At 46.8% G+C, this 25,346-nt stretch overlaps 1 protein-coding gene across 1 annotated transcript; it reads left to right on the top strand.

Annotated features, from left to right (window-relative positions):
- The first annotated feature begins 24 nt into the window (after window positions 1–24).
- FBXL18 (F-box and leucine rich repeat protein 18) lies at window positions 25–25,074 on the top strand. Its single transcript, XM_074597809.1, is given in 6 exon segments — window positions 25–64; window positions 67–308; window positions 1,504–1,704; window positions 2,603–4,143; window positions 7,240–7,458; window positions 19,131–25,074. Coding segments are annotated over 6 exon segments (2,400 nt in total). The 3' UTR covers window positions 19,288–25,074.
- The last annotated feature ends 272 nt before the right edge of the window (window positions 25,075–25,346 follow it).

Below are 25,346 nucleotides of genomic sequence, written 5' to 3'. Positions count from 1 at the left end.
GAACATGGACCCGCCACTCCCATCATGGCGGCGCCGCTCTCAAGATGGCGCCGAGCGCCAGCCGGCGCTCACCCTCGTCTTCCCGCCGGGCCACGCTCAAGATGGCGGCGCGGAGCGGCCGAGGGGGCGGTGGCGGGGGTGTGGCGAGCCGCGGAAGCCGGGTCATGGCAGCGCCGGAAGAACCGTGTGGCGGCCGGGCCGGCGAGGAGCCAGGCCGGGACGCGGCCGGTTTGAGCGGTGCCTGGGGGAGGCGGCGGCGGCGGTGGCGGCGGGACCGCGCGGCCGCCGCCATGTTCCGCTGTGGAGAGGTGAGCCGGGGCGGGGGAGGCTCTTCCCGCCCTCCTCTCTCCTCTCCGCCGCGGCCGTTAGCCGGGGCTTGTCCTCCGCCACCGTCTCCCTCGGCTGGGGCTGGGGGGAGCCGGGCCCCGCTCTGGGATGGGGGAGAGGCGAGAGGGGCTGGAGCCGGCCCCGGCGGCGGTGCGGGGGCTCCAATGGCGGAGGTGGGGACGGGAGGTGCCGGTGGCCACTCTCCCCGCGGGGCCGCCCGGCGGCGTGGGGAGGGCCTGGGGAGCCGGTTCCTGAAGCGGGCCTGCCGTCATCTAACGGGGCTGGGTGCGGGGGCCGAAACTGGCCTTCTCTGAGGTGCCTCGGGGGGAGGGTTAGCGGGGCTGTGAGGTGGGACCATCTCCCCCCTTCCCTCTAGGGGATGCCATGGCCTTAAGGCCAATTTGAGCTTTGCTAAAGATGGTGCTAAAGACCCAACCACCCCCCAGAACTGCCGTTATCACGGTGGGGTGGGCTGGGGGCCATATCCTGTCCCTGACACCCCTCAAGATGGCGAGGACCCCGTCGCCTTCTTCTCTGGCCATCCCGGTGAGTTTGGGGTGACTCTTGTCATCCCCCAGGGTCACAGGAAGGGAGCGTGGGGTGGAGGAGCAAAGAGGCTCTCTTGTCCTCTTGTCATGTCGGTCGTGTGGTTCATATGGTTAAAGCGTACGAACTATGGGTGATACGATGCTGACTGCAGTTTTGTTTGTATGTATGTGTATATGTATATACATATATATATACACACACACAGTTATATAACTCTTAAGGTTATTGAAGCGGATGGCACGTAGAGGGAAGATGTAGAAAGAGACTGCTGCGTTATATTTAGAAAAGAATCAGGGACAGTCAGTTTTCCAATTGCAAGGTAAGTGGCCAAAGTGGAATGAATGTAAACGTTTTTCTCCTCATTCTAAAGGAGCCAACAGTAAAAGATCAAGTGAAGGTATTGTGGCTTTGCGTGATGGTTTGCACTACCTCCATGTTGTCTTCTAAGGGAAAGATTTTGGTTTCTTCATGCAGATGGAAGCACTTAAAAATCCAAGCATTTCTGTTTTGTCTCACTTTATAAATCCTTATGAGACTCGGGTCATCTGTTTTCTCACAAGCTTTGCTGAAGTTTCTCACCTAGTGGTTGTTCTTTTTTTCTTTTTCTTTCCACACCCCCACCCCCAGGAGATCATAAGTGGGGAGAGCGAAGAGGAAAGTAATGGCGTCAACTTGATGGAGTTCTCAGATGAGATCCTTTTGCACATCCTCAGCTACGTCCCTTGCACAGACCTTGTCCTGAACGTCAGGAGAACCTGCAGGAAACTCGCAACGCTTTGCCTTGACAAGAGCCTAACACATACAGTTTTACTTCAGAAAGACTATAAGGTGGGGAGAATAGCTTGCTTCTTCTGTTAGCTATGAAGAGAAATCTGACTTCTGAAAAAGTGCCAAGAAATAGAACTTTGCAGTGTGTCTGCATAAGTGAACTGCTCTTGAACTCTGAAACCAAATAAACAATAAACTGTTTTATAAAAGCATTTGTTTTCCAGAATGCTTTGTTAGAACAGCTCTGTGCTCCCTTAGTTATATAAAATACCGGCAGTGAAAACTATCTTCTCTGTGTTTCTGGAAGCTAAAATGAAAGTAAGCGTGACTTTCCATTTGTAGCTGTGGTTGTGTAAAGTTACCATTTTCTCAAAATACATTTTCTATGTTGTTGTGCAAAAAATCCCTCTTGTGCGTATTGCTGTCAGGCATGCAGTCAGCTAAGCCAGAAATTCTGTATGTGTTATAACAAAAATAAAACTCGGGAATGAAGGGTGATACATTTTATAAGGACTGTATCACCAAGTACAGGCAAGGGGAAGCCTCTCTTACTCATTTCCAAAAGAGGAAACTGGATGAAGGAGAATGGAAATGTTCTTCTTTCAATTTGAGTTTCCCTAGATAGCCAGTTCTGCTGAAATAGCTTTGCTGTTAGAAAATGGAGATGGTCCTCCAGTCTGCTATCAGTTGCTGACCAGATTTGGCCTCACAGTCCGTAATGCAGAACTGCACAGATTAAGAAGCTAAAGGAACTGTAATCTTAAGAGTCCAAAGCATGGCAGACTAAGCCAGCTACCAGCAGTATAATAATTCTTAGACTGTGCTAGCGTCCCGAAACCTTTGGATGAGCCACGTAATCTAAGTGCTAACCACTCTTATCCCCATCGTCAGATGGGAAACTGAGTCAGTGCACACCATTGCCGTATATCTCATTGAATGTGGTTTTGTTTGAGTACAGGTAAACAAAGACAAAGTGAAGCAACTGATGAGGGATATCGGAAAAGAGATTTACCAGCTGAACATGGCTGGGTGCTATTGGCTGCCCAGCTCCACTATCGATCATGTAACACGATGCAAGAACCTGGTAAAACTGAACTTGTCTGGGTGCCACGTCACCTCTCTCCGTCTCTCAAAGATGCTGTCTACGCTCCAGCACCTGCGCTCCCTGGCGATAGACGTAAATCCGGGTTTCGATGCCAGTCAGCTAAGCAGTGAGTGTAAAGCCACTCTTAGCCGTGTCTCGGAATTGAAGCAAACCCTTTACACACCGTCATATGGTGTCGTTCCGTGCTGCACTAGCCTTGAGAAACTGTTGCTTTATTTTGAGATCCTTGATCGCTCGCGAGAAGGTTTTATGCTCTCTGGGCAGCTAATGGTAGGTGAGAGCAATGTGCCCCATTACCAGAACCTGCGCGTCTTCTATGCCAGGCTGGCTCCTGGCTACGTTAATCAGGAGGTGGTGAGGCTGTACTTGGCAGTGCTGAGTGATCGGACACCTGAGAACCTTCACGCCTTCCTTATTTCTGCCCCTGGTAGCTTTGCGGAGACGGGAGCCACTAAAAACCTCCTGGACTCTATGGCTCGAAATGTACGTCTGGATGCTTTACAATTGCCCAAAGCCTGGATTAACGGCTCTGGGCTCCTGCAACACTTGAAGTTCAACAACCCTTTCTACTTCAGCTTTAGCCGATGCACCTTATCTGGTGGTCACCTGATCCAGAGGGTTATTAACGGTGGGAAAGATCTTAAAAGCTTGACCAGTTTGAATCTCAGTGGCTGCGTTCACTGTCTGGCTCCGGAGTCCTTGTTTCGAAAAGCGGAAGATGACATTGACAGTAGCATTCTGGAAAGCCTGGTAGTGTCTTGCTGCAACCTGAGACACCTCAACCTCTCTGCAGCTCACCATCACAGCTCAGAAAGCATAGGGAATCACTTGTGCCAGCTACTGTCCAGGCTAAAGCACCTGCTCTCGTTAGCGCTACCGGTTTGTTCCATCACAGATGTTGCTGCAAATGTGGAAAAGCCTCCCACGGCGTCTAATTTGGTGCCCCAAACATTTGGAAGGAAAGTTCGGATTGGGATACAGACATATCCGAGGAACTTAGCGGACCAGGCAAATCAGAAGATAGAGTCTTCGGTATTCTGGGCTCTGATGGGAAGCCTCCGATTTTTGGAAACCTTGGAAGTAATTGGGTCCAGTTTTTCCTCTGCCATGCCCCGCAATGAGCCAGCAATTCGGAACTCGTTGCCTCCTTGTGTCCGGGCGCAAAGTGTGGGGGATTCCGAGGTGGCTGCCATTAGCCAATTGACTTACTTGCAGAGCCTCACCTTAGCACAACTGCCAAATATTCTTACTGGCTCTGGGCTTATTAGCATTGGATTGCAGTGCCAGCATTTGCGGACTCTTTCGTTGGCCAACCTGGGCATGATGGGGAAAGTGGTCTATATGTCTGCTCTCATGGACATGCTGAAACACTGCAAGTGTTTGAGAGATCTCAGGTGAGGGGCTGCCATTGAACATCTCCATTTTGTTTGTGGATCTCCAGAAATGTAGTGCATGGGTTGTTGTGGCTAGGGTGAAAACTGCCAAGTGTTCCTGTTCCGGTCAAAAGTAGCTGCAATGTCTTGAAAACTGGATACTTTCCTTCCTGACTTGCGGAGAACGGGAAGGCATTGTGTGCTGTCCTTGAGGGCTCAGGATATGCCCTTTAACCAGTGTTTTAAGAGCAAAAAGTCTCTATGTTGCAACTGCCTTCCTTTTAGATAAGGAAGAGTGGATGCTGCATATTTGGGAGCTAGCAGCCTGTCACGGATAGATTAAATACTATATGTACTATATGCCTTTGCTGACTTTTTGGCTTTGTATACACGTACATCTCTTAAATTTCCAGGAAGGAAGAGACTCCTACAGTGTCTAGATAATGTAGAGGTCTCCTCAGATTTCCCAGTGAGGCGTTTTGGTTTTGTAGTACAAACATATTTTTTTTTCTGTTGTATTTTTTCTGCTTTTGGTTTGTATTACAATCTTGACGCTTTATTTTTTTATTTCTTTTTCTTTTCTTGGTAATATATTGGAAACATTCCACATTTAGACTTTGCCCTGTTGGTGTGCCTCTCCTGGTAGGATTTAAAAGATCCTGCCAAGGATCTTATCCTGAAGGGTGCATAACGGAGCTTCACAGTAGCCAAAATGTGCTTATGAAAGCAAAGGGCATGAACCGTGGTGGTTTCCTTGCACTAGTCCACATAAACACAAATGTTATTATTTTAGAAAGATTCTTTTATTCTTCTTTTATTCTTCTTTCTTTTCATAGAATCATAGAATCTTCATGGTGGGAAAAGACCTTTGAGATCATCGAGTCCAACCATACACACACACAAAAAAAAAAAACCCCACACCAAAAAAACCCCACACAACCCCTACAATCTCTGCCACTAGAGCATGCCCTGAAGTGCCAAATTTAAATACTTCTAGGGATGGTGACTTTTCCCCTAAATCAGCTTCTGTTGGTGAAACTGCTAGACCTGTCAGTCCTCTTGTCATTCCTTGTTCACAAACTGGGGCTAAAATGCCTAACAGTAGTAACAGCAAGGTTACTCCTGTGACCACAAAGACAGTTAGTGTGACTAAAATCATTGCTCATCAGCTGAGACTGGTGTTTGTCTGCATGTTCCTGATCCATTGCAATAGTGAAGGGAGCCAGGGTGGCTAAAACACCTCAGGAAGGTTTTCATTTTCCACCACTTCCCTTTTATAACAGGCAAGGAGCATGCTGGTCTTTCATCCAAGGGATGGCAGCTATTGGAAACTCAGTTGCTTAATGGCTTGGGTCAAGTGAATGTATGTTTTAATCTTCAGGAGACTAAATAGCCATGGAAGAACTAAGATGTGGGGAAGGAGGTTTGGGTGTGCAGTGTTGCTTCACTCATTCTGGGCACTGTAGTTTTCAGAGGCTTTGAAATGGAGGCCAAGAGCGATTAAGATGAGAGGCAGCGTAGAGCCTTGAATAAAGGATGAACAAAGGTGTCTCCTTGTAACAGCTAGGCGTTTTGGTGTAAGCTGTCATTGTTCTTTCTTGGGTAAAGTCTAAGGTTTTATATAGGTTTAAGAGGATTTTAATGCTTAGCATTTCCTCCTGATAATGTAGTTTCCTTTTCATTTGACTAATTCTGTGCTGCTTCTACCCTTTTTTCCCCCTCCCCATTTTCCAGGCTGAGAAACTAGTTTAAGGGGATATTCCAAAGCAACATTGTCATCTAGCGAGTGAAAGGCAGTATTGCAAGTATGGCTGTCGGGTCACAGAGATTAACCTAGAAACCTGCTGAGAGGTTGCAGGGGCTTCTGTGCTTTTTGTCTTGAAGTTACAATGGACCAATAATGCTGTTGAAAAATTGGAGAGGCTTCACGTTTTCTTAATTTTAAGCTGTTACCCAAAGCACTCATGGGCTGTTAGGATCTCTTCAGGCAGTGTTACCTGACCAGCAGTCACAGGCTGAGACTCTAAAACAGAATTTATCAATTAACAGGATTAAGTTGCTGAGATACCCCCGCGTACTACAAAAGCCTGTGCAGAGATTATCCAGATCAGGTTGGGACATACAGCTTGTTATCACCTAATGGATTAACCTTGGAGCTCTTGGCCTTGCTGACCCAATGACTGCGATTCCCAAGTGCTCCGCGGCCCTGTAGGAAACCTGCACTAAGCAGACGTACTCTCCTGGTGACACCAGCTCTGAGCAGGTTCTGCTTCTTGCAGACTGGTTTCTGTGAGGCATTCATCCATTTATGCTGCTAGTTAAAACATGGGCCCCTCGTTGGTCAGGTGTGGCTTCACCATGTCACTTTGTTGTCCTGCTCTGGCCTGTGATGTAAGATTGTGGATAGACATGATAAAAAAAATCCTGCCTCTCTTCTCTGCGCCAAGTGTTTAAGATAGAGGTTGGATTGATGATGGTTCTTCGTCCTGTGGGAGAGCAGTAGCTTTGATCCTTTGCCATCCTCTGACCAGGGAGGGCTGGTTGTGGTCACTCTGTTGGCTCAGAGGCCCAAGTTCTGCATCACCATGTGTGCATTGTGAATTTTCCATGCCCGCTCCTGTCTAGGCAGTAAACTGAAGATGACCAATTTGATCAGGGTTTGGTGCATCGGAGCAGTAAGTCCCTAAATACCCATCAACTGCTCGGTGGATGTCAGGTAGCAAAAGCCAGGCTGTGCTTTTCATAAGACCAGGATGGATCTGCTGGTCAGATCTAAGGCCCAACATGCTCTGTGGAAAACTTGTGAAACCAGGGTTACTCCCTGTGGGCACTGGAATTCTGCAGTTTAAGGCCTTTCTGCCTATGTGTCTCCTTGCCCTTCAGCACACGCCGTTCAAGAGTAACTAGCAAGCAAGAGGTCTGAGCTTGCAATGTCGGGTTTGTTATGCCATACTGCTGGCACGAGCGGGTAGAAGGTTATCCCATGTGTAAGTGACACAGGCAGTAGGGGACACTGGTTGCTCCGTTTGCTGGGTCCCCATGAATGTGCTGTCTTCCCTCTTGTCTTAAAGCGGCCCAAGCATGAATTGCCCATTGACTTGTTTTTGTTTATTGCAGGCTGGAACAGCCGTACTTCTGTGCGGGCGCCCAGTTCTTCCAGGCACTGAGTCATTGCTCCTCTCTCCAGCGGCTTTGCATCGTCTCCCGGAGTGGGACTCTGCAGTCTGACGCAGTGATGTCATTCATGGCCAACTGCCTTGAGGTCATCATGTGCCACATGTTTATGGGAGAATCTCTTACCGTTTGCAAAAATCTCCAGCAATCTATTGTCCGGAGGTGAGTGCGGAAAGGGGCTGATGTGGGATTTCTGGAGCTGTTGAAGATTTATCTCCATTTCCTTGCTTGCCAAGGTTTATATGGCTTGGAGCACTTGTTCCAAGAAGCTAATAGGTACTGTGTAACTGCTTGGCACATGAACTAGCCTCTTATTTTAATAAGAGTGAATAAGTGAAATATTTGAAGGTATTATATGAATTTTTGATTCCATTCCCACCCATGTTCTCTGCAGTGCCGTTGGCTGAGGTGAAGATCTGGATGTAAAGCTCCATCATAAATCAAATGACACTTTTTGTGTAAACAAAACATCTGCCGACATTTTAAGTACTGAGAGATTTGACCTTGAAGCTTTCCTCCTTTCCCACAAGTGACTAAGATAATTCTCTGTCCTCTAATCACTTGTAAATGTCACTTACTGATAATCCCCTGGCAGCGCAATTCAAAGCCTTTAAAGGGTTGTTGTGAAGGGTTTTTCTTCGGGGGGTGTGTGGGGGGGAGAATTGGTACAAACTGCCTTTGCACGTTTGGCAGTTCTTAAATGCATTTTGCTTGGCCCCTTGCAGTGTTCTGAGGCTCACGTGGTGGGAAACGTTTGTGTGTGAGCCGTGAATTGCATTTGAAAAGAGAGCTTTTAATTACGCTTGGCATTTTGAAATCTTCTAATAGTGGCAGTCATCTTACAAAATATTTCCCATGTAACAGACTTTCCATTATTTTTTTTTTCTATAAGGCTTTTTCTCCGCCTTCAGTCTGTTTTCTTTGTCACCTACTGTTGCTTTGCCCTGTTAAGCTCTAATAAAAATTTCAAATCACACGGCATTATTACTGCATCCTAAAGGGTGCTCCTCCCCCCAGCCTTTCTCCAGCTTCAAACTGACTTATTACACTTGGCTTGTTTCCGCGGATCAGATCCAGAAGAGCCTATGACTATATTAGCTACCTACCAAACTGCTCACGAGATTGTTTGTTACTGCCTCTAAAAGGCTCAGGGTCCTTCTGGGAGAGTAATTGTTGGAAACGTCTAAGTAAATTCCTTGTGATGTGACAAGGATTCTTTGAGTTTGTTTTTCACAGGGCTTCATATCTGTAAAAACATTTCTTGGTGGATTTCAGTTGTGCTTTGGGGATCTTCCGAAAGAACCAAGAATCTGCAGTTCTCATTTTTTATTTTGCCCTCCCCTCTGAGATGCCATTGCAGCATTGGCCAAAATTTTAATGTCCACTTACTGAGCGGAAATATGCTGCTCTGCAGTCTTTTCTTCCTCTTTTTCCTCTGTTGTGGATGGATTCTCACTACGTTCTGTGTACCTCTTCGTAATTTAAACCCTGGGAACTTTCCAAAGAGCAGTTGGTGCCTTGTGGAAATGTTAAAAACTATTTTTAGATTTAGCAACAGTTCTGGCTGTCATACTATTTTTCTTCTTTTGTGTTTTATTAATAGAGACGTTTGTATGAAAACAGGTTTTTTTGAAGTGTTTTGGTTTTTTTTTTCCCCCTGAAGAGAGCATCTGCTCCTACTGCAAATTCTACACCTGAAGTCATAATCCTCTATGACATTGTAATTGGTGGCTCTGGAAACGATTTTGATGTCACGTAAGATTATGACTTCAGGAGGAGGATAAGCAGTGGGAGCAGATGCTCTTCTAAGCAACAAAGATCCCGTTCTCGTGCAACTGTCTCTAGTAATAAAATGGAAGGAACAAAATACAGAAAATGATGTGTAAGCAAAGCCTGGAGTCTTCCACGAGCCGTCAGTGAGGCTTTAACCACGTGATTATTCCAGTGATCCCATTCTCATCCTTGCACAAATGTGCCTTCAGATGGGGTCAAGAATTGACTTTCTCTTGACTGCATTTTGTCTACTACTGCAAGGGCAACGAGACGTGCAGTAAAATCCGTGTGTGAGCTAGTTCATTGCTTAAACCTGTGGATAAGGCCCTAATTCATACAGCATGGCTTCCTCTAAAAATGTGCAGCTAGTGTCTCTTTAAGCCAAGTTTTAAATTGGAAGAGCCCTTTAGGTAGCAACTTTGAAGTTATATATCCTTGTGCCAGAATGAAATACAGTAATTTTTTTCTTTTTTTTCCTCCTTTTTTTTTTTTTTTTTTGGAATGTGCAGATATGCTGCGTGTGTGGGGAAAACACGGAGAGTAGAAAACATGGAGAGCTGGGTGGGAAGGAGGAGGCGAGAGCAGGGGAGGCAAGGCTGTGAGCCTTTCTTTTTTGCTCCCTTTCTTGAGCTGGGGGAATTCATCCATATTCCTCGGGGTTAGAGTTCCTATTTTAGGGTTATGGAGACGGTTTTGTTTAGGCTGACAGCAGCCAAGTGATTGCTGGTTTTGAACGGGGAGACGGGGCAAAAATGACTCTTATTCTCCCGGTGCCTTTAAAAAGAGAAGAAATGTGAGTGGGAACTGGAAAGGTAGGACTGGGCACGTACCAGTAGTTTGCTGCAGGTGGTAGAGCTGGGAGGGCTTGAAAATGTGATCTCATGTAGCGCGATCCTTTTTCAGAGGTGGATGCACGGGACGGTTTGGATCACAGAAGAGGCTGGGGCAGATTTGGGGAGAACAGACTGGTTTCAGCTGCCAAACTGTACTGGAAGATGGTGTATATACAGGGTGTGGTGATAGGAGCCTGTGTATTAAATCTCCTGCACCACACCGACGGCTTAAAGCCTGAATTGGTTCTCAAGCTCTTCCCTCAGCTGTAAAATAAGGATAGTATTATGTATTTCTGTTCTACTGGCCTGACAAGAGAGTTGTTTTCATGTCTGTTAGTCTTGTGACAGCTCGAAACCAGGCCCTGTGGTGTCCAGCTTTCTTGTGGGCAGCTTTCTGGTTAAAGTTTGCTGCTATTTGGGACGGATTGGTTTACGTATTTAAGTCATTAAAAGCCTCTGATTCAGTTCTGCCTCTTTTGCAATGAAACACACTGAGCAGAACAGCACTCATCTGGAGCCCTCATCAGCAAACAAGAGGCTTGCAAGGGCAAGGTCTCCTCTGAGCTTTAGAGAAGACTGTTTCCCTCTGGGCAGATAAATCATTGCAGTGTTTTTCTTTATTCTTTTTTCTTCTGTGCGAATGGGAGGGGTAATCTCCTTTATGGTTCAGGGAGATACTCTGTGCACGTAAAAAAGGCGTAGTGGTTAGAGTGGGAGATGTGGCTTGAGTGATCCATATCCACGTCCCTGATCTTCCTCAGATTTCACATGTGACAGTGGTCTAGTCTTAGTTTCTCTGTAAAATGACATTTTTTTTCCTGTCACATGGTGCTCAGCTGCTGCCACGCTTCAGATAGTAGCGGATCTAACGAAGACAATGTTTTCCCTTTTACGCTTGCACCCTAACTTTGCCAAAGTGCTTAGCTCCAAGCGCGTGTTCTCTTTGTTTAAATAACTCTTCTGTTAAAACCACTGCAGCGGTAATTCCAGAAACACTAAAATACCACAACTCCTGGACCCACGGTCATAGGTTCAAGGGTGACCCCAGACCTGTTGCTGTACAAAGAGGCTTCTTTGCACAACAGGGAGATTTGCTTCTCCCTTTTAGGCTGTGCTGCTGTGCTGGGATTCTTTCTAAAAGCTTGGAAAGAGCCGATGTGTCCAAAGCACAGGCCGGGGGGACAGGGTGTGCTTCCAACAGCCTTCCCCGAGGATTTCCACGCTGTTATTCTGTGAAATAGTCAGTAGATGGAGCTGTGACCTATGGAAGGTGTCCCACTGCTTACTGATGTGTTGCATGCTAAATAATCGTATTTACACGCCTGTATTTCTCTGCCCCAGAAATCTTGCAGGAAAAGAATTTGGATGACTTCAGGACTGCACAGCTACATGGCGTGGTTAGTGGGCACTTGACAAACACGCAGGAGAAGTTGCTTTCCTAGTGAAGCTTACCAGGCTAGAAGAGGGGATAGGAAATACTTTGGCAAATATCCCCTTGGCCTCAAGGACAGATTTTATTTTCCAGTGTGTTCCTTTAGAATTGTGTAGGTTTTAGCTTAAGTGTTTAGATAGCTCCTGTCATTCTAATGATTTCAAGGACTCAACACCACCAGACAATACAAGCCTGTGAAAAGTCCTTGGAAAAACACCTTGGAAAAGATCAAGAAAGCAACAGTAAAAAAAAAAAAATACAAACCCAAAGCAAAACAAAAAATCTCTGAGACCGTGATGTCATTAGGGATTCTTCATACATAGGGGGAAAGTATCAAGGCATAGAGGTAAGCTGTGATTTATAGAAATGCAATCCAAGTTAAGCTGTGGTAGAGAGCGTGGTCAGGAAGCAAAAGATTGTGGTGCAGCTGAAGTGTGTTTTGGGGTGGGGAGTGGTAGCTGGGTTCAGCCGCTCGCATCTCCCAAAAGCTCTGTTGTCGTCTCCTGGGGTCTGATAGCTGCTGGGAGAAGGTGCAGGGGGCTGGGGCTGGCTGCGGTCCTGGTGCAGCATCCCCAAGAGCTGCAGGGTGGGGAGTGGGGGGCTGGCAATCCTGGCTCAAGCTCTCTGCCCCTGTTCCCCTAGCCACAGTGGCTACCTGTCTCCAGCAAATGGCTTTGCAAAGTGACTGTGCGATTCAGATGAGTCTGAGGGTTAACCAGTGCTGGAAAATGTAAAGAATTTTACTGGTTTAGGGCATTCTGCCCGTTCTGGGTATCCAAGACCCAGAGAAAGAGAAACACTGACTTAACCTTCCTTCTTCTGCCTGTGTCAGGTATCAGCACGCTTAGTTTGATGTGACTTTCACAATACGGCTCCTGCCACTTTCCAGGAATAGCATTTTAGTCTGAATTAGATCTTACTATTCAAGCTTCTGTAGCATTGCCTAAATTTCCCCGTGCTTGTTATTGTCCTTTTTTTAACATGAAACTCTTAGATGGATCTTACCTTTTCTTAAACTGCTGATTCCAGTGGCCCTGTGTGGCTGCGAGAGCCATGATGCTTGCTAAAGGGATGAAGCACCCTCCTGGGATTCAGTTGCAGAAACAGGGCTTCCAGGTGGGAGCATGGGTGTGAAACCAAGAATTTGGAAAGTGCTGAGTGAGTCAGTCCCTCTCCTGGTGTTTAGCACAGGACTGAACTATCACAAATGAATTTTTGCTTACCTCAGAGCTAAGCGTTCCCCCCTCCCCTGTTGCTATTGCCCTGGATATCCCTGCAGTGTTCCTCTTGCCTGGATTCTCATTGTGGGCTCAGCCTCAGAAAAGCCCTTTTGGATAATCCTCTGCTGTTAGATTGGGTGGGAGGGGGCTGTTAGGGCAGTGAGCGAGTGCAAGATCATCTCTGAATTCAGCAGAGTCCTCCAGCGTCCCTCCTGCACTGCCCACCTGACTGCTGCAATTGTATTGACACTGCAAAAAGCTGGTATTAGCACCTAGGGCTTATTTGAGATTTTCAAGCTGTTTTTTGCATCCCTTCGCCACCTTCGCTTCCTTCTGACCTTGAAAAAGTCCCTCTCGGTACACTGCTGGCTTTCTGGGATCCCAGAGCCAGCATGGTAGCTGCCAACCCCACTCCGCTAGCCTAAGCATGTTGTGGGCTCAGGCCCTGCGTCTGATTGCAGAAGACTTAATGTATCGCTAGGCTGGTATAGTGAATCATTAGCATCCTGTTCCAGCTTTCATTGTCTGTTTCATTTCCTGCTCTTAGAAACCCCTGAATCATTCTGTCACAGACTGAATAACAAACTGCATCCTTGTCAGCTCGCGTTACCCAAGAATTCCTTGGCGGGCTTGGCGAAGGCTGACTGCTTGAGGTGTGGCCTGGACACCTTTGCATCTACCAGGGATGTTGTTTATGGGTGGGTTCAAATACTTTACAAGCCACCATGGCTTGTGGGACTATCCCCAACTTGGCATATTAACGTACCTTTGTTTTGGGGGGTACTAACATACCCTTTTCTTAAATGCATTCCTGTGGTTGACCCAAATGGCTTGTTCTAACTGCTAGCTCATGTGTTTTGAAGGGAACTCAGTCCTGAAACCTTCCTTAGCAAGTAGATTGGTTTGTGCATGAAATAGATTTCAAGGAGTGTCCTCCTCTCTCTCTTGGCTGAGAAATAATAGTGGAATAGTGCTGTCGTGCTTTCTCTTCATGAGGGTGTAAAAGGCTGAACGGAAGCATTAACTGCAGCTTTAAAGCATTTCCATAGTAAAATAAATCTAATTGAGCAGTTATTGCAGTAGCTTTTTAATTTGTGGAAGAGATTAGGAAATAACTTTCAGCTTGCTCTGGCAGAGCACTCCCCTAGGACGTGTCCTGGGCGCTCTGGCATCGCTCTTTGGGTTCTTATTCCCTCCCCCTCTAATTGTTCGGTCACATTTGACTGATGCAGGGCTCCGCTGGCAAAATAATGTAAGAACTTCAATCTGCGAGTGTGTTTGATATGATCCTCAGTTCACGGGAGAAGTAGCAGAGTGTCATTCATGCCTTACAGAGAGAAACCGCAGTAGGGAGATGTAACTTGCATCTACTCGGGATGAGTCTGACGTGCATTGCTTCTTCCCCATGACACGATGCAGTGGCAGAGGATGCTGCCTTGAAGGTAATGGGAGAGTTGGCAGTGTTGTGTGTGAGTGACTTCCAGAGTCCCATCTACGTCCCTTCGTGTCAGGGTGGAGGCTGTAGTGATGGGACTTAAGGTGAGGGGAAATCGCAGGCATCGGGAAAATGTCAGTTTGTGTAGACAAGAGAGGATGGAAGACACCCTTAAAGGAAAACACTTCATGGAGGAAATGTCTCATTGTGTGGAGTTAAGAGCAACCTGAGGAATCACAACAGCTTTCCTTGGGAACTTTTGAAGTCCGTTTCTGAGGTTAGAAAATGAAATCTGCTCAGCACTGATACTCTGGCAGGGTTGGAAGTGAGAATGGCACGAAGGGTCTGCTTTAAAGGCAGTATGTGGGGGGATGAGTGAGGGGCAAGGGTCCTCCCTGCTCACGGAGGAAAGGGCCTGGGGGAATCCCACCCACAGTTTCTTTGGCATGGCTGGAAGATGCTCTGGAGAAGCTTCGTTTTACGCTACTGTAGAGAAGGACAGCTTTTGCTGTTCCCTGGTACTGAGTTCAGGGAACAAATTTTGCCTTCTTGAAGAGATGAGAAAAGTGTGTGTATGTATGTTGGGTCATGCCACTTGTCAGCTGCTCCAGCTTGTCCTGGCACTTCCTCTGTTCCACCGTGCCATGCTTCAGGGGTGGGAGTTTCCAGCCTGGCTCAGGTATGCTGGCTGAAGCTTTCAAGACAGATGCCACATTTGAACTTTCAGATGTGAGCGAGTCTTCCAGCAAAAACAAACTTATGCTGTGCCTGGCAGAGGATTAACAGGGTTTTTTGTTCATGTGGGTAACGGAGCTGCATACATGGCAAAAAGTGAGTCAGTCTGAATTCTCTTCTCTTGGGAAACTTGGAGGGGGGAGAAGGTGTGTGACTGCATTGGTTTGCATTTCTGAGAGTCCTGCAAGCCAGAGGCCACATCTACTCTATTCCCACTGTGTTCTGTTCCCCCAAATCAAGCCTCTCCTGGTTTCTGCTTCCTTACTTTCCTTGTTTAGAGCCTCTTTTCCCATAAGCTCATCTCAGTTTGTGGAGTTAAAAAACCTGGCCTTGATCCACTCCTGATACACCATATTTCCTCATTTTATCTGGTGTGTGCTGCTTTTGTTGCCAGTGCTTAATTATACCACCTTGTGTGCCCTTATTCCTGCTTGCCAGCTTTTGTGAAGTGGGATGTGCTGAAACGTCTGAATTTGGCTTAGGGCTTTTCTTTGGTTTCTCTGGAAATCTCAAGGAGAAATACATTGTTCAGTCCCAAATAGTGCTTTATCCTTTCCTTACAAGTAACAGAAGGTAAGTTTGAACAGCTCCCAACGCAGCAGAGGTGTCGTCTTCTGGGGTCTGTGGTGCAGAGAGTTAGTAGGGCATCATCCATCGTTATGGGTTGGTTGGTGAGCTTCTCCTGTGGCTTTGGTCTGCCCTTTAGCTCTATCAGCAGGTGGAGTCCTGGGGACTCCATGGCCTCTAAAGAGGTATGTCTGAAAACACACACTGAGAGTGTTTGCCGGGAGATAACTGCATTCCAGGGAGTGACTCTTTTGTCTTGCTAAAATCGAGGAAACCTGATCAAAGTGCAGCCTTGCTTTTAGACTTTTTCTCTTTCTTTTTGACTTTGTCCCTGACCTACATATTGGATCCCGCCACGCTGGTTGGAAGCAATTGAGACCGTAGTGTTAGGCTATTTACCAAGCTGTTCACTTGAAAATAACCTTACTGTGTCCAGTCCACACCTGTTCTGGGGTAATTTTGGAGGCAAATAACAGAGTGCCATTAACCCTTTCAGCCATGTGCAACCCGTTCAAGATCTAACTGTAGAGTGAGGTTACACCTCTGCTGATGCCAGGAGGAATTTGTACCACAGGGTGGGCTTCACTGGTCGTTTCCCAGCTCTGTGGATGATTCCAGCCAGCTGCTGAAGCCAGGCTCATTATGTGTCCACATCCAAATGAGGACACTTCAGAGACATCCTTGTAAGTGTTCCCGCTGGGTGGTTGTTGGTTTGGTGTTGAGTCTGCTGGACCAGAAGCTATACTGGAAAATATGTGTGGGGGGGTATTTTCTTTGTTATCCCAGTGGTTGTTTCTGATTAAAGGATCTGTTTTGAAGGGGCTGCTAGTCAGTTGCCTAGAAAACTTGCTTTCATTTAATTAATCATGATGAGTTTAGTCTGGAGGTTTTGTAGGAGAGAGCAAGCAAGCATATCCTTGGCTTCTTTCCCTTGGAAAAAAAGCAGGGTTTCATGTCTGAAACTGCAGCTCTTTTGTCTCCCCAGGTCAACATCCTTCTCTGTCCTTCGGGTTTTAATTTTACAAGCCATGCGCTTGCAGAGGTAGATCCAGTTTGAAGTCCATCCAGGTGTGGAATGAGGAAAGAACCGTCAAGAAGATTACAGGAGCTATTCTGCGACTCATTAACTCAATCTCTTCCCCTTCTTGTTATCTCCTCCCCATGCCTGGGGCCTTTTGAACTAGTGCTCTAAGTGCTTCTCACTCAATCTAGCCCACCTGGACAGGTGTATGAAGAAAGGAATTGCCTTCCGGGGAAGGACTAAAAGAGCATAGATTGCAGAGGGAGTCTGCTTTTGGGAACTGCTAATCCCAGTTTAACATTATGACAGCTGCTCGTTAAAACCAGGGTGTTTTTTAACAGGCAGTTAAAGGAGAGGCTTTGCACGCACATTTAGCTGAGAATAATAGTGAACCATGTGCATTTGATTTTTTTTTTTTCTTAAATCACGCAAATTGTACATGGAAAGAATTCTCCGGCGTCAACTTGCTCGGGTATGGAATTTACAAGGTTTGCAGTAACATACAGTTTCCTGTTGAGGGGGGGGAGAAAATTACAAAGCTTTCTTTTTTTTCTTTTTCTTTTTTTTTTTTTTTTTTTTTTTTTTAAGATCAAGTTCAAACCTCTCCTATAAATCCAGCCTCTTTGGAAGGTATACTTACTGTGTTGGGGATTTTCAGTTGTCTTGGTGGCAGATTGTCATGTAAACTTGTCTAGGTTCTTGTTTTTATAGCTACATGTAAAGGCTGCTTATAAACTACAATTTTGTATATGGTGAGAAGGCAGCATGCAGATCTAATTTGGGAGAGTCTATATACAAAGAAAGAAGCAAAAGGTTTCTTTGCCTTGGGGAGATGGCTGTTTCTTCCTAGCTGAACTTCAGTAAACTTGGTCTATTAACATGATTTTCTCTGCAGGACTGTGGTGTTGGATAAGAAACGTGAAGAGCTGAGGCAGAAGAGGAACTATCAAAGAGCCATTTGCTGTATTTTATGTAATTTCACTGCAGACTTTACCAACCGCCTCCCAGATCAGCGGTTATTTGCTGGTTGATTTCTTGTAGGCAGTGCTGTGGAAGTAAGAAACTGCCCAGCTCCTACACAAGTCCCCAGATCCACTCAAGGAGCGGTGTCCTTTTCTGACAGCCCTTAGGCATGAGGCATGAAGGGCAGATCTGTGATGCAGAAAGATATAAAATTGCCCCGGGTAATTTCGTTGCTGGAAATCCTTACTCCTGCAGCTACTTAGGTTCAGGCAAATTAATTTAACCCACCAGGACTGAGCAACTAGCCTTGGAATGGGAGTTTCTCTGCTATGTTTTTGGCAGTTCCACTCCACATAATTTGTGGATGGGAATATCCTTTCTGTCTCCCGGGAAATGCCAGGCTCTGGTGTCCTTTTCTTCAGCTGGCTGTATTGCTACCTGGGATTTTCATGTGCGTTTCCAGCAGCTGAATCTCCAGCCGTTCCCTCTCTGTTTGACTGAAATCTGGCCGTTTCAGAGCTAGAGATGAGCTGTGAATTTTCCAGACATGCATCTGTATAAGAGAAGTTTGTTGAGCAGTGAACTCCTCTTTTGACCCAACGCAACTTGGTTCAGCCTCAAGGGACTGATGCTGCCAGTTTGACTCTGCCTCCTTTAGAGTGATAATGAACTAGCCCTTGTCACACGGTTCGGAGGAAGCATCTTAGTGGCATGGGGCTAATAGTCAAAAGTCTTCTAATCTTCAGGGTGTAACTCTTAAGCTATAGCATAACTTCCCTTTACCTCCCAGCTTTAAAAGACTGAACTCCTGTTATGCTACACTGAGTAATACTATTTCTCTTCCCCCACGTTCTCTTACTCACCAGGTTGCTATCATGTAGAGTACTTGCTGATGGAGACTTGGACTCTTTTGTATGGTTCTTTTTACGTTGTATAAATGGCTTTAACTGTTGCTGTTCTCTTCCTCTGCTCTGTAGTTATAACCCTGCTGCTCCTCTCTCATGTTGTCGTGTCAGGCCTCTCGCTTGCAAGGTCTGGGATGTGTGCTGGAAGGCAGACCCACTGGTGTGATGTTGGCGAGAAGAGCTGGGAGGGCAGGAGGAGAATGCAGATTTCTCGGAGAGGGGACCAAAAGACTGAGGCTGTAGATTCAGAAACTGGAACCCAAAATTCAAGTGGCAAACAGGGATACTTGTGCGTGTTTCTGTTAGGGCAAATTCCTGTGGTGCCAAGACAGGTTTTCTTCGACTTGGATTAAAAAGGAGGCTGCAGTGCGTGTGTGCGTGTGCACACACACTTAAATGCTTATCTGCAGATCTGAGCTTTCCAAACTTGCCTGTGCTCTAATTGCAGAGTGTAGACTCTGCATGCAGAACAACCCAGCCCGAAGTGATAATCCCAGGCTCAGCCCCGAGGGAATGACTGGCACTGCTCTGCCCTGATTTTCTTAATGGCTCTGCAACTTGCTGCTGGTTTGTAGGTGGTTTAAATTGTTATCTCTGAGCACCTTGCTCAGCTTGGGCAGATCTCTTAGGATCTCTGGGCCTCTAAGAATACCTGTATGTTGTGATTTATTTATTAATTTTGTAAAACTTCTTCCTCCCTCCCCATGATAGGCCCAATTTGAGCTTGTGTCAGGTGGACAGACTCGCTGAAAAGGGGTGCAAGCCCAGCCTGCACTCCCTGCTGACACACAGAGAGGAGTGGGAGACCTTGACTTCTAGCTGCCCCTCCTGCCTCCTCTGAACAACCCTTCCTTGCCCCCACCGCTGCATGATCAATATCCATGCAATCCCCTTCTCTTGAACTGGAGGATTTGTATTTTTCCTCAGCTAATAACCTGTGTCTGATTTAGTTTCCAGGCGGACCGCCCTGCATTAAATGTCGTCATTTTCCCTCTGCTTCATGAGGACTTGACAGAGGTCATCAGAGATGTCCCCATGCGGCACTTGGATGAAATTACCTTGTTTAAAAGCAGAGTGGCCGAGGAACCTCCCAACTTGTGGTGGTGACTGCCACAGCCTGGAAAGGACCGTCAGCGTGAACACGTGAAATGGCTTCTTGTTGGCCTGGATTCCCCATCTTCAGCTCCTGGCCACCTCACTGGATGCTGTACAATCACTTTAAATAGGTTCAATTGCAAAATGAAAAAAGCTGGTTCTTTGCAGTGGGGAAACATCTATTGGATATTGCTTGCATCTGAAAAGCCTGTCTCAAAGGCTTCTGGAATCTGATGAGTATTTCCTTGCGGTTAATATGAATTGTTTTGTTATTTTACTGAAGTTAAAGGTAAGAGAAACTGACTTAACGATGCTCTTTCCCCTGTGTCGCCTGGTGTATTTCCTAAGGGCCCCTGTGTACTTTGGCAGTGTACTTTGTGATATTGGTGGAAATCATTCTTTGCTTTGGTCTATTTTTGGCAAAGTAGAAAGCCTAAGCCAGCTAAGAGGCACAAAAATGTGTTGCTCAGTTGAAGCGCATCACATCTTTTCTATGTTACAAATATGCATTTGTAGTCACACACATGCTATCACAGATATTTGAAGGGGTTTTTTTTTGATTGAGAAGTACTACAAGGACTCTTTTTTTATTTTTGAATAACAAAATAAGGTCATTGGCACCTTGACCATGGTATGTTCTTGCTGATGCTCTTTCCATCGCTCTGGTGGAAGAAGTTCTCAGCTCTTTTGGAAATCCTTGTCCTAGGGTAGATGGTGCCTACGGTGAATAAGTTGAGGCTCAGATCTGATTTAAATGCAGTCTGTCTTGCAGTGTAGATGGGAGTGTAGTGTTCCAGTTCTGTCCTTAGATCCCATGCCTTGAGCTCATGCTAATTTTAGAGATGTTATGAAGTATTTTCACAGTGTGATTTCAGTCAGCTTCTTTGCTCTACAGAACTTCCTCAGGCATCAGTAGTGGTCTGGATCACTTTCATATTGCCTTATTTACTGAGCACTTTTGAAAGCATCAGACAGCTGTACCAAAAGCTGAGTTATGAATACCTGGAGCTACGTTTCTGGGTGGCAGTTGGATTTCCCTTCTGCTGGAGTATTTTGTGGTTGCACACTGGGTCTGTCTTCTGCAAAACAGCAATCAAACAGAGCTGTCTAACTTTTCCACCTAATCACTCCCTAACGTGTTGAGCAGTGCTTTTCTGGGGAGGCCCAGTGTCATCCAAAGATGATGTCCCCATCTCCTTTTTGACATTTTCTACACAAGATGCCATCTCCCAAATGGTGTTCTGCCACCAATTGTTCATAGGAAGCCTGGTCTGGTGGGATAGATTTGAAAGCAAAATGCATCTCACAGCTTTGGAGGACTTTCCCTCCTTACTTTCCTGTCAGTCAGTTGTGGACTTGTCTGGAAATCTGTCTTGCTGGTGTGAATCTTGAGCCAGACTGCGGTAACCCTTATGCTCAGATAGGTTACGGTGTTAACGAGCAGGTTAACGTTAGAATTCTACTAGCACAAGTCTGTGCATTGCTAAAACTAACCCCTACATGCATTTGCTGTCTGCCCTGAGTTTCTCTCCCTTCCCCACAATGGTCTCTGGGTTCAACTGGTAACAAGGTGGTGAGGCTGGCTCGTGCTTCTCCAGGAACGGCTGCAGCTGAACCACGATCGCTCCTGAAGTATTCGAGACTCTGCCTCAGATTAGACACCATGCGGGTGACAGTGAGGAGCTGGTGCCCTGTTCTTGGCATCCTGCCACTGTTTTCTCTCCTGCTCTCCCGGCGAGGTCATTCTTTCTACCTCTTGTCATATTACTCGCCTGTTTGAATCCCTTTCTCCCTCTGCAACATCTTTCTTCTCTCCTCCTCCCTCGCTTCAGCAAATCAGATGTCCTTTTCAGCAGAAACAGGAGCCGCTGCTCTGTCCAGTTCAAGCCACTTCAGCTCTGCCTAGTTTTTGTCCAGGTTTCTTTCTTAGAATAAATAGTGAGGGTTAGGCAGCAAGCGTTTGCAAAGCTGCTTTCTCTTCCTCGTTCCTCCTAGTCTCAGAGCAGGGTAGAGGGAAGGCTCAGGGTATGGAGCCAGCTCTCTAATGCTTAATGTTGTGTCCTGTGGAGGGATCCCAATGTTTGGTACCTGCTGTAGGAGTGAGGCCGTTCCCACCCTTAGCAGGGATTTTCCCTCCACATACACACAGTGGCACGGGCAAGAGTTTGGCACAACCGCCAGTTCGCCTGTTCCTGTCCAGCTGGGGGACAGTGGTATGCAGAAAACACCAGTTTCTTAATGGTGGTGTTAACCCTTTGCTCTTGGGGATTAGAGTAACCTGACGAAACATGCTATATTTACACCTTTTGCTTGGCAAAGCGATACCCATCTGCCTCATGTCTTGCTGGATCGGGGCAGACAATCAGGCATGTTTTATAATGCCATTATTCTGTTGCCTGGAGTATGATGTTTAGACATCTGTATTCACACAAGCAGGTCAGAAGTCCTGATGCAAACACTACCAGTTATAATCGGGGCTAGGAAAGGTCACCCACAGGTGATAAAGATAGCTAAAAACTCCTTCCACCCCTGACTCCCCAACCCCGGGCCAATGCTTGATATCTCTACTACAAATCCTCTTATGGTGAGTGAGAATTTCCGCTGCTTCTGCACTCCAGGCAGGATTCACCAGATGTTAATAATGTGCTTATTTTCTCTAAGTGCTATTTTGGCATCGGTGTTAATTACAATTTATATTCTGCAACATTTACACTGGGAAAAGAACCCACCCTAATAGTCCCCAATTGGCAGAGCCGGGCTATTAAACATAGCACCATATGTTCTGAGCAGAGCAATATATGGGACTCGGAGCCCACTCAGCCCTGAGTCTCCAGCGTGCAGCATTAGAGGAGGAGAAGAGAACGGAGAGAGGGGTGTTTTGTTCCTAGCTTTTATTTAATATGAAATTCCCCCTCCTTTTCTTTGGCCTCTGTCCCCGTCTCTCCAGAAATCTCCCTCCTGCTATCTGTGAGCATCTAATGAGGTGATCTCTGAGCCTGCTGATGCCACTGTCCGTAGTCTAAAATAAATGAATTCAATTACAGAAGGTGCCCTTCTCACAGGGTCTGCCTCTGCAGGATTCCCAGTCCCTGCTGGCGTGTTTCCTCCTGTGCTCCAAATCAGACCTATGATCTTTGGGGACTGCAGAAGAAATCTTTGCTTTGACCACCAATGAGTTGTCCGTGCTTCTCTGGGAGAAGGATATTCTGGGACAAGTGCCATTAGTGGGTAAAATCAGAAGTTGTTTGCTGCTTTGCTAATGTCCAAAGTCATACGTTTGGTTCCTGCAGGCTGGGAGGGTCTAGACCTGAAGAGTGACGATGGTTTTGGTGTGGGGAATTTGGTGGGGCTGTCATCAGTGTTTAGAAGGACTGTAGGTTAAAGGATTGCTTCCTCAGCTGTTTTGTGAAGCTGATTTCATGGTCTCTTTAGAAAACAGCAGCGTAGCTACTGCTCGGTTTGGAAAGAGGGCTGTACAGCAGCAGCGTCTCCCTTCAGGAGAGCTTGGACTGCAGTCGCTTGTCTGTCGGGGAGGTGGTTTGGCAGGAGGAGAAGAGATGGGAGTGAAAGGAGGCAGGGCAGGAGTGCGGTGTGGACCTCGAACTGGAAGTCAGACATGCACTCTGAGACTTGGCCTCAGTTTCCCCACCGGTGAATGGGGAGGAGGGCTCACCTGCCTCCCACAGTGGACTTTGCAGGGGTGCAAGATGCTCTCTCCCAGCCACCCCCCGAGGCGAGGTGGTGCTCCCCTGGGAGGAGAGGGCAGGGCTGGGGCTGCTAATGCAGGGTGATGGGTAGCAGAGCAGCGGTGCTGCTCGCGTTCATTCGCATGACTGCCGCCTCCTGTGCTGAGGCACGTGAGACTCCCAGGGGAGCAGCAGAGGATCTGTCCCTTCGCTTTGCTGATCTTCAGAGGCGTGAAAGTCCTGGGACGATGTACAGAAACGGAACCGTACATTGTGTGGTGCTGGGTGCTTTCTCCCAGCAGCCTTTTTTTTTTTTTTTTTTTTAGCATGGGGTATCTCCCCGCAGCTGCAGAAATGTGGGGCTTTTCCGTTTGCAGAGTTAATCGATGCAGAAGGGTGTATTTGTCAACTTAAGGGAGATGCAGTCCCACCTTGGCCAGTCCCAGCGGAGGGTGTCCAGCCAAAGCTCCTCGCCCTTGCCTGCAGAGAGACCTGTGCGGGGAGCCATGCTGGGTGTTGCAGAGGCAAATCTCCTTCCATTGCAGCTCTCCTGCCTCTTTGATTAGATGCGCAGGCAGCCGGGGTACTCTTGCAGGAGAATCATTTCCATAGAAACCAATTGGGATGTTGTACGGGGAATAATGATTAATAGTGAAGGGATGTTGCCTCGGGCCCTTTTCATTTTTTAGGGGGCAGCAAGGGACAAACCGGAGCACAGGTAGGGGGACAGGGAGGCTCGAAAACTAATGGAAACCATCCCTTCCATTAATTTCCAGGGCAGCTTCCCCCCTCTTCTCTTCCTACCCTGCCCCCCCCTGCTGCTTCTCAGCTTTCGTCAAATTTTCAAAATGGCTAACCTGGTTAGAAATAATCATAATAATAAAAAAGGATGGATGAGGTCTGACTGCTAACATTGTTGCTGTTAGCAGCAGGATTTCAGCCATAAAACATGAAGCAAGGGAGGCATTGACCTTTCCGCTGTTTGAAATGAATGGAGACATCAATATCTATTGTTTTGTGGCATTGACCTCTGACGCTCTCGTTTCGCCCTCCCCTTTCTTTTTTTTTAATTTCCCCCTGACACTCGAGGAAAGGGGTCAGTTAGTACCATCTATTGATCCCGATCTTACTTGGTGATAGGGAAATAATTAGAATTTTAAAGATCTCTGCTGTATGCTGGCGAAATACGTACACAGACGTGCGCTCTAAGCCCCCGCTTCCTGCGTTGCATTCTCCCCCCTTTCTTGTGGAGATTCAAAGCTCTGAGATCTGAAGGAAGAGAGATCAATATAGGTTTAATCATGATGGGGTTTTTATTTCAGTTTTTTAAATGGTAAAGTGTAACGTTTTATGTTAATGTTGTCGGAGTCTGGCTGCCTGGTGCCTTGTTTTATTTATTGTTTTAAGTAGCCCCTTCTTTTGTGAACTTCATCTATGTACAGAGAATGTGAAATCAGGCATTGCTAATTAGCTGTATGACAATTAAGTAATGTAGCACAAAACCATTAGGACACTGGATTTGTTTTTGAAGTTTGTCCTTTGAAGTGGAAGCTGCAACTCCCTGCCCAAGGCTGCTGGGGAAAATGTTTTTCTATCAAAACTTTCTTTGAAAATAAAATGTCAGTGTAAGAGTCCCTATTTCTGTCGTCGCTCCCTATAAACAGCGGGTGGAAATTGTTTCTCATTGTAAAAACCGCTGGCATTGATAGAAAGGGGAATTCAGAAGAGCATTAAAATGGGCAGTTGGTCTCCAAACACCCTCGGTTCTGGTAGAGACGTTACCAAAACTGCTTGTTTAGCCTCTTGAAAGAGAACGGTGCTGCTTTAGGAGAGAAGACCCAGGTCACAACCACCGCCCTGGAGATGGCAAAGGGAGGTGGCCCTCAAAACTGCGGGTTCGCCTCTGATGCCTCAAGTGCCATCAGGATGCGGCGCAGCCTGGTCGCGAATACCAACAAGCTCCTCGGTTTGGGCTCCTCCATCTGTGCACTTGTTTGACACTTGTGTTTGCATCTGGCCCTTTGTTCTAGTAGTGAGTCGAATTCTGAATGTGCAACTTTCATGTACGCTGGTGGCATGTAAAACTTCAAATAAAGAGTGAAACTGATTTTGAACCCGGTCCCTTTTGTCGCCTCCTGCCTCTTATTTCCCTTTAAAACCAAAGCCCAAAGCCATCCTCCTCGGAGGCACGCTTTGCTGTCGCGTTTCAAGTTTAAGCGATGTGATGTGAGGTGCTGCGGCGAGGTGTGTGTGGGCAGGGACGTGCCTGGGTGTAGCTCCAGTCTGGACTGGGCACCGTGGAGGTGTCACCCGCTGGAAGTGCTGGGGTGAGCGGTGCTAATGGGGTTTACAGCCCTGTTCCCCCAGGTCTGAGGTTTGAGGATG

This window comes from Larus michahellis, chromosome 8 (genome assembly GCF_964199755.1).
Source record: "Larus michahellis chromosome 8, bLarMic1.1, whole genome shotgun sequence".
Taxonomy (NCBI): domain Eukaryota; kingdom Metazoa; phylum Chordata; class Aves; order Charadriiformes; family Laridae; genus Larus; species Larus michahellis.
This window is presented reverse-complemented; position numbering and strand designations above follow the sequence as displayed.